Below are 9915 nucleotides of genomic sequence, written 5' to 3' on the forward strand. Positions count from 1 at the left end.
GGGTACAAAGTTGCGAACGACAATCAAATTTGAGTAAAAGCTTACTCACTCATCAGAAGTTACAAACGACGTACAGTCTTGATCTCCTACAGAAGAATTCGCCCTAGGTGGCGATTTAGTCGCTGCGTGTTTTAATTCATCAGCGAAACCCTTTCGTAATAAATGTCGATACCATCTCTCCATCTCAATGTAGAACTGTTACACCAACTCTGTTAATTTGGACGGCCTGAGAAGAAAGTATAAGAAGAAATGTAAGTAAAACGAATAAAAAAATGTATGCATCACACTTCTGGCTGATAACAATACAAAATGACTCTATCAAACAATGCCATTCGTCACATCAACATCACGCACTGCAAGGGTTTCCCATTTCGCTCAACGGAATGTACATCGTAGAACTATTATCGTCCCGCCGAAATGCACGATAACGTGTCCTTGCAGTTTGATTCACTGCAAAAATTTCCCTTTTCGCCAAACAGATTGCAACTCCGTGAATCATCTTCCTCGTGCAGCGTGCGCATAAGAATGCTCTCCAAGCACGACCAAACGATAAAACTAATGCGCCCCGGAATGCGCCATACATCATCCTCCTAGACAACGTCAACCGAGAGCTACTTCGACGCCATCCCGCACATCGTGCAGCAGCCACCGTCTATGAAAAAAAATGGTGCTCAGATCAACGTCGCTAATGGTCCATATTCTCGATCACGACCCAAAAGGCGCCCGTTGCACGAGGTGCTGTTTAGTGGGGGGGAGGGGGGGGGGGGGGTTAGTGCTTCTTATCTACGCCACACTGACAATACCTTGAGGTCACACCTCACTCGAGCCGCACTCGGTAACGGTACGACGTACGACCGCCCTAGATCTCCACCATGCTCACTATAAAGCTGCTCTTGCTAACGCTGACACCGACGCTATGCAAGGTGTACGATGTAGTCGTAAAAAAAAAATCACGAGCTGTTAGGTTTCGCTCAAGGGAAAACAATAAACTTCCCCCTCGCGCGTGCACCCAACAGCGCCAAGCTCAAGCCGATCATGCTTCCGACAGCAGCGCCGCGCATGCAGTGACAGCAACAAACGGCGCATGACAAACGCCGAAACAAATTGTCGTTCTCCAAAGCTCTCTCTCTCTCTCTCTCTTTCTCTCGCCGGACACCGGGCAGTCCTTCCCGATCTCGCTGCTAGGTGGTCGGTATCACTAATCGGTTCGTACGCTTTGCTCGAGCCATTCTAAACAAGCGCCAAGTGGGACGAGTGATCCTCGCGATCCTCTCGCCGATCAACGAAAGCGAGAGCTTTACGGGTCGCGTGTCAAAAGTAGTAACCGCCGGTGTGGTGGTGTGTGGTAGTGATCGAATCAAGTCGTCGCGATCGTCGTCGTCGTCGTCGTCGTCGTGCTGCTGCTGCTGCTACTCGGTTGTCTGACGGTGGGGTGGTAGCGTCGTAGCTCTCCTTCCAGACACCGGACCGACGAGTGTGTTTGCCGCTGGTTGGCGGAGTCTATTTAACTATGCCGCCGTGCGCACCACTTCTTCATTGTTCTGTTACGCTTCCTGCGAGCTAGAACGCGGTTGTGGCGCGCTGCCTTCCGTGGATCGTCACTTCGTACCGGTTGGTGCTAATTCGCGGTGCAGTCTGCTGACGTTCTTCGATCGTTCTTGTGTTGGTTCGTGCGTTCGTTCGTGGCGTGCCCTCGCGTAACGCTTCTCGGTTTCACTTAGTAATTACAGTCCGCGCAGTGCGTTACCACCCTCTACCAACCGGTGTCAATGTAATCCAATCGATCTGTCGACGAGTCGATACCAGTAGTGTTGCTGTGCACGCCAAGAATGAAACGACATTATTACGTGCAGAAAATGGATAGCCAAGAACGCCTCGGTATGCCGGTTGGCCCTGCCACCGGACAGGATACGGCCGGTATCTACACCGTGACCGTACCGTACCGCACCGAGCTCTCGCTACCGACGGTTCTGCCCCACAGTGTAACGTTCGATACGATCATGCAAACGCCAGCGTCTCTTCCGCCGATCGGCGCTAACACCACCGTGGACTTCGGTACAGTCAATATTTACCAATCGTTGCCACCACTGGCCGCCCAATCTCTGACCAACCCTGATGGGATGAAGTGTGACCTCGGCAAGGCCCCAGGGGTTGGTGTGTGCGATGATAAGAGTGATAACGGTGGCGACGTGACGGGCACGACGACGCTCGGTGGTAATGCCGACGACGAGGACACTGATATCATCTCGGAGTATATCGGCCACTATGGCTGGTGGCAGTTCGGCTGGACGTTCGTGCTCTGCCTGTTCCAGATTCCGACCACGTTCCACATCTTCTGCCTGGTGTTTCAGGTAGGTGTCACCGCAACAATTGAAGATGGCTTTGAATGTAGAATTTCACTGTTCTAAACGTAATTAAGTTTCAATTCGTGACATTATCGTTTTAATAGACGTCCTAAAATACTTTGAAGTGAAGTGTAAGGACACTTCATTTGATTAAGCATTTGCAACGAATTACTGAGCATAATGTTAATAAAACGCCAGCGCGAGAGGAAAAGGATCATCTTGTGAGTGAGAGTAGAGCACGTGTTAATCAAGTGATTTGGAAAAAAAATCATCGATCAAGTAGGATGTTGTACAAACAAAAATGAATGCCACAGATAGCCTTTTGCAGAGCTTTATGCTAAGCGTGCAGTGTGCCAGTGATTCACATCGAAGCACCGATAAATCATAAAACTGCTACTACTATTTAGTAATAAAAAAGACGATTGCATAGCTAGTGAAGCGTGGATGAATCGTTGCACGGTTGTGCAGTTTCGATCGGTCAAGCCACTTACTATTAATTATTGCAAAACCATTTACACTGCCTCTCCTAATCCTTGCGGACTGGTGCACACGAAACAATTCCACGGTGAAGGATCCGCAAGCCGTTAGGCTTCCGGATTTGTGGTAAAGCTATCGAGCATCGATTATACCCTTGAAGTGGATAACCGATTGTAATCGGCCGGAATCATTGCTTAAACATTCGCTGCTCACCACGGTCAACCAGCAGCAGCGCAGGGTAGTTATTGTATTCAGTGGAAGTGCGATTGAGACATTAAAACCGCGTCTACCGAGCGTTTTTTTTTTTTTTTGTCACGAGAGCCAAGGGCCAACACCTTCCAGCATAAACCGCCGGAGGTTGACTTCAAACCAGAATCATAAAAATCAACCGAACGTGTTCGGTGGTGCCGCTGGATGAGAGTGAACGGTCGACTGGGTGTCTGGGATTCGCTCCGACAGCAGAACACCGCGCATCGCAGCAAACGCGTGATGCCTATCGTTCCTGCAGCGAAGCATAAACGCAATCCTGCGTTGATTGCGAATCAACAGTTTGTCCTCGCGTTGAATGGGAGACGTATTACGGAAGAAGAATGCTGCCGTAACGATTGCATAAGAGGCTCGGAATCATGTTCATCAGGATTGCGTTAGGTACGAGGTCTTGATTGAATTCCGCAGTTCTCATTATGTTGGAGGCCCGGATCGAAGGCCTTTCCCGAACATGTGCGCTTCCTCTTCGCTGTGAATCTCAGATTACAAACCAAATTGCCAATCGACATCGTCGCGCGTGTAAAATGATAACCAGCATGCCAGCATGACACCAAGCAGGCGTGCGAATAGATGCTTTTCCGTGGGATAAGGATTATCACGAAACACTCGCTGTTCGGGCATAACATAAACAATCTTCTGACATAAGCAAAGCGTGTTCGATAGGAACGAGTCAGCGGAACCAGAAGCCAGGATGAGGGCTCTAATCGCTTACATCGCTGCGATCGGTTCCACACGTACGGAATGTACATCAAAGTGAACGAAACCGTGTGCTGTCACCTTTCACTTTCCACACAAATCGGGCGACCGGATCGGTCACCAAACCTGTTTAACGATTTAGCGCATAGTTTTTGGAAGAGGTTGACCGAAACCTCCGTACTTGGGGATGGAGCTCTCTGGGTCAATGGCGGGACCATGCCCCGAGGTCAAGTTTATTTCTAGTGTGACAAAAGCTGACACAATAACACCACGGCGGCTCAACTCGCGGCGGTCACTCCATTTAAAGATCTAACACCCACCCAGCCGCCCCATGCCGTGCATTCAGACGAGTTGTTTGGGTTCGCTAATTAGGGTCGCCGTCTCTTTAGGGACTCTACAGTTCTGCAGCTGTGGGCACCGACCGGTCAGAGGTGGCCACAGTAGGTGGGTCACGAAATGAAGAGTTTTGGGGGGGGGGGGGGGGGGGCCAAAACATTTCGGTCTAAACATACGGCTCGTCCGTACTTATATATGTTTAAAAAAAAACATTTCGGTCGGCTTATGCGGGCATCTAATCGCCCGTAACCAGGTCAAGGTTGAGGGTTCCTTAAGGTGATGCTTAAAGTCACCCATTTAAGGACGCGAGCAGCGAGCAATTTATCATTTTTAATAAAGACACGAACGATGCCTTTTTTTTGGTTTGTGGAGAGATGAAAGCGTTTGGAATGGGACCCGCATCAATGAGCTGAGCACGAAGATCAAGGACAGAATTCAATCTGCGTTTTAGAAGAAGGAAAAAAAGAAGCCAAACCCCGCGAGCGATTTAGATTGGCAAACAAGGGCGAAAATGATCTTGACACTCTCCTTCCCAGACACATCATCCACCATGGGGTGGAAAGGGAAAACATTAAAGAAACGTAACCAGCATAAATTAATGATCGATCAGGGCGCTCTCGCTCGAGCATGTCGCTGCAGTCGCCGCCATCACCACGATCGCGACCTTGGGCGGTGTGTTGCAAGAAAGCGAGAAAGTCACCGTTTCCGATCAAGCATAGCACGCTGCACAGAGACCACACATCAGCTCCATGGTGCCTACCGAGAACGAGCAACATCACATGTGCGATCCTTTTCATCCCTTTCGTTATGCTCGGTGCCCGCCAGTCTCAAAGAACACCGTGTAGTGTGTTTAGCAGCAACAGACAATTGCTGTTGAGCAAACAATCGCAGGTGCGCTGCTCAAACTCAACGCCGGATAGCTCTTTTGCGGCGGCGTAATTTAGCTGCTTCATTACTCCTCATTTGCTCAGCCGTTGCTCCACCGCCAATGGTGACAAATAGAGAGTTGACAAATTACAGAATAGGCGTTACGAGTACGAGGTACCTCATTTCTGTCACTACTTGAACGATGGAAAGAGGTTCAGAAGAAATTAGTTGCGAAAGTGGTGCTACCCAGGTCATTAGTTAAAATGTGGCTAAAAATTGAATGCCTGAAACAGCGCTTTTTGCAAAAAAAAAAATGCTAATTTACGTGCAACTTTTCCCCTTTCTTTCACCTTCCATGGTTCTGTGCTGCTAATTAAATGGTTGCAAAGATATACAGAAAGCTACCGGACAGGATGTATCGAGAAAGCACTCAGACAGCTAGTGACAAATTGAATTCACTTCATTAACCTTTAAGCCGGTCCTTATGTCGCATGCACGCCCTGAGAAGTTCACTTTTCTGACCGAGAGTAATGATTATTTTATTCAAACTAGTGCCAGTGCCAACAGACAGGGCGTCTATTTCCACAATTCAAAGAGGTGGAGACCCCCTGGAGTGCACTTCATTTCTTTCAGGCGAATCTTTGTGCAAACAGGAATAGGGGGCAGTTGGGCAAGTTTCGCTATCGCGCGTTGGAATTATAAATCAAAACATTTATGATACGCGTAAAACGAACTGCGTCGTCGTCTACAACGCATTTAGAGCGATAAAGTGATGCAAGCCTGTCGGAGGATTTCGTTAGCCTCCCTGGGAGGAGATTAATAACGATAGAGTTAACATTCAAATTAGTACCCACGCATCGGAAGGGAGTAAGTTATCGACTTGATAGAAGCGACCTCGTTAATCGTTCACCGCGTGTGCTGACGCCCAATGGGTCATAAATTTGTCTTAATTTAATTGGAAAGCCCACACTGCAGACAGCTGTCTCTCTTTGTTAGAACGAAATCAATCCAAGAAGTTTACCTCGATTCGTCATTAGTATCACATTTATGATCGCCACCCGCCATATCTACAATGCTGATCAGCTGAAGGCATTCCGTTTTGCGGGATTGGTTCGATTGCATTGCCACTTGGTACGCGTGCCACCCGAAACGGCACGCGCGTCGCTGCATAACAGCCAGGATGCGGAGGATGAGGTTGAATGCGCAGCAGAACAGCACAAAGCCACCAACCGCTTGGTGGCCTTCGTTTCGGGAAAAGCCCGTACGTCCAAGACAAGCCAACCAGTCATCCAACCGATTCGCTTAAAGGCTTCTGAACCTGTCAACGACTTGCTGGCACGCTTAACCTTGACACTCTGAGTAGTTTCGCGGCACTGACGTCGTCGAGGTGATCGAACTGTTGGCTCTTTTCGCACGATCGCACCGGCACGATTGTAAAACCAAATAAATAAGCCCCCACACCCCACCGAACCCGCACCACACAGGCACAGACGGTGGGTCTAGTGATGAAGGAGCCACTGTAATGAGGATTTCCTTCCGCTGCTGCTTCCGATTCGCGTTGTTTGCTCTGTTTTGGTTGGTAAACGCACTCCTTCCGGCATCCAGCGCTGCGAGAACCGGTTTGTGCAGTCGGTCCGCTCACTACCGGCGTTCTGGCGGGCACCCTAAGCGTCAGCGCGGGGTCCGTAATGGTCGTGAACGAGTTCACTAACTGTGCGTCGTCTGGCTGTTTTCAAGTTCAAGATCCCCCACGGAGAGGATCAACTTGTGACCGACTTGCGAACGTCTGCTGTTGAAGGGGAAGTACAGGACCTGACAGTTGACCCTGGATGAATGATGGCTTCTCTCTCTCCGCTGGTCGGTCCATCGGCATATCTGACATTGAGAGGCGTTCGCAGTCGCGCTCGACCCGAATCTCAACAGGAAAAGTATATCCGCACGGACGAACCAACACGATTCCACTAGAGGACCGTACGTAGGATGCTGGGTTATTAGCGAATCTAGTAGGTTGGCGAAAAAGATTCAAACGTGTGAAGGTGACGATGATTAGGGGCTTTAAGCGGACGTCTCGATGTCACTTTATATGATCCCACCGCGGGGGGACAGTAGATCACGCTCGCTGATGCTGTGACCTATTGCGTATTGGCGAATTGGCGACCAGATTTCCTGGAGATACTAGCCCGGAGGCGCGAGGACCCCCGGTGGGGCGTCTACTGGTTCAACCTGATTACTACTTCCTACCCACCTTGGAAGGTTGTTTGTGTTTCGATGTGTTCTTTTTTTTCTTTTCCATCCATCAAACTGATGCAACATCCTGGCGGAATTTCAAGCGTCGTTCACAGAACCGTTCTAGCTGGCGGCCGATATATTGCGCGGTTGATTGACTCCTGCCATCAGCATGTCGAGTGTGGCCGGTGCAATTGCCAGTGCTAGAATATTTTAATACTGATTACAAGAGCACTTTTAACTGGCCGGTCAGCACATACACAGGTACAGGAAAACCGATGTTGGGTGCCATTTTCGTGCGAGGCGTAGAGAGGAGTGCACAGAACAAACTCATGAAAATAGATGTGAAGCTCACGCATCGCTGAAGACGATACTGATTGGTGTTTCTATTTTCAGCAACCTTCCGCAATTATTTCTTCCTCCAGAAAGAATACAATCGGTTGGTTCTTAACTTACCATTCCGGCAATGGTTTTTACCAACAACTAACACTATTTCGAGGGAGTTTTCGCCGTGCTGCCGTCACACTGAAGGAACAGTAAACTAATCCAATGGATACTTGATTTTGTTCAAATGAATAAACACCTGAGTTGCGTCCAATGGATACTTGATTTGTCCCGATGTCAAGGTTATTACATGTGAGCCTTTTTTTCCGCCCCTCTCGCTATGACCTACGGAAACGCAATACAAATGCTAAAAATATAACAATTCCATGGGTCCAAGGTCCGAAGCCACGATACGACCTTTCACTACACACTGCGGAACGCCTCACGAGCCACGAGCTTCGTAGCCTTCTGGCAGCAACCAGAGGTCCAGAACCTTCTGGACCACGGGCATCTAGTCCCTGTGTGATAGACCACGTCTGAGACCAGACCACTACACCAGGAAGAGTCACTTCACTCAGTGACCTTGTGACCATTCTTTGCTTGGCTCCGCATCGGCAAGATCTGACAAACCGAGAGCGAAAGATACACGACGATCTCCTACTGCGGTGCACTACGCAATAGAGCACACGCCGCAATGGGGTCCGAGAATCGCCAGACCCAGGAGAGTTAAAAATAATTTGCTGCCGGACAAGTTTGAATTGTATATCGATCTACATTTCTCTTCTTGATAACCTGTTGCTTTATGGTGTGCCCCCGGGGGTGCAGGAAACAGTGTACGCAACCCCCTTCCCCGTGCACTCCAACGCGTTGAGGAATGGATCTTTCCGCTGGTGCGCGGACCCCAGCACCGAAGGACATCCAGTTCAGGACGGTTTTGCGCGTCGTCGCGACGCGTTTTGCGAGCTATATTTAGCGCAACTTTTATAGCTCATCTACGCCCTCCCAGAGCCGGGGCACAATACAATGTGGCGTTACTGATCTCGAATCTGATCACTCATTCATAGCCGATATGCGGTTTGGATCGATAGGATCGCGAATCAAGAAAAGGCAGGCTTGCAGGAAGTGCAGGACCCGATCGATCGGAGACACGGGAGAGCACGGACCGCATGGTGTAGGTGGTGTTTATTGGAGCATTTTTATAGTCGTCACGAGAAGCACACAATCAATCATCAATCAGCAATCAACCGCCCGACAGCTACCACCAGGAAGCGATCTAATCGAAACGACTATCGTTTGGTAGCGAAATCGATTCGCTGTGGCCCCGTTTGTCCCCGGACTCCTTGCCCCTGGACGTTGAAGCGAACTTTATCCCCAAACCCCCTTGGTCTGTGGCCAACCTTCCGACCTTTCGGCTGGTCCGGATACTTAATCCGTGGCGCACGCTAATTACCAAACGGCACGGTTGCCAGCTATGCGCGAGCCATTTTCAGGCTCATTTATCAGGCGACCACAAATTGGCGAGGGCAAGGCCGCCACTGTGCCGTGCGTGAAATCGAGTCACTAATCAAATTGAAGGAGGTACTAGAGATCTTACCGAGGGCCTTTGAATTCCGGAATAGAGGACACACATGTTCGACATCGTTCTTGCCGACTAACGGCTGCACATTCTCAGCCCCTCGGATCGGATCCGCATCAAATCGGCGTGTCATTGCTGCTGGAAGGATACGGCAGGACGTGTGGTCAGCCGTGGAAGTGCACCACCTCCCCCAAAAGCACCAAGGACCAACACAGCCCGACGAACGGTCCGCAAGAAGCTAGGCGGCGCTCGAAAGGCACACGCTGATTCCGATCTACAAGCCAGTCTCATTGCGCAGAGGCCATACTCGCAGAGGCCTCGTATCAAGGCGTTTGGCGTAGTCATTTTCATTCCAATAAAGATCGTTTATCGGTGCTGCTGGCCGGTGGGGCGTGACCTAAGTGGCTTGTACGCTGCGGACACACAGATGAGACTCAGTACGCGCGTCTAACGTGCTACATCGTATCATCGGCCCTGCGGCACCGTCCACCGCGTCGATTAACTGCAGAATTGCAACCGAGGCTACGATTGGAAGGGATTCAGTTTTGTTGCGATTCAACTCGTACACAGATGTGGGCCCTAATGGTGCGTGTATCGCTAATAGAAGTCCTCCAAGCGGTGTCTGGTGCGGGCGCACCAAGCGCTTGACATTGAAGCGACCGTTCGCCAGCCGGACTTCCTTCCTGTCGAACTACACCCAGTGGAACTGCCGGCCGTTTGTCTACTATCGAGACACTCGCGTCCTCGAGCGGCCATGACGTGCGTTACGCGTCGCGGCTAGCCGTGCAGGTGAACCGGTTT

General features: G+C 50.1%; 1 protein-coding gene across 1 annotated transcript in view; it reads left to right on the plus strand.

Moving 5' to 3' along the window:
* The first annotated feature begins 1514 nt into the window (after window positions 1-1514).
* Window positions 1515-9915, plus strand: part of LOC126571524 (organic cation transporter protein) — a 14584-nt gene continuing 6183 nt past the window's right edge. The window contains exon 1 of the mRNA XM_050230100.1: window positions 1515-2351. Within this exon, the coding sequence (XP_050086057.1) occupies window positions 1830-2351 (522 nt within the window). The 5' untranslated portion in view covers window positions 1515-1829. The remainder of the gene's footprint in view (window positions 2352-9915) is intronic.

This window comes from Anopheles aquasalis, chromosome 2, assembly GCF_943734665.1.
Source record: "Anopheles aquasalis chromosome 2, idAnoAquaMG_Q_19, whole genome shotgun sequence".
Lineage (NCBI taxonomy): Eukaryota > Metazoa > Arthropoda > Insecta > Diptera > Culicidae > Anopheles > Anopheles aquasalis.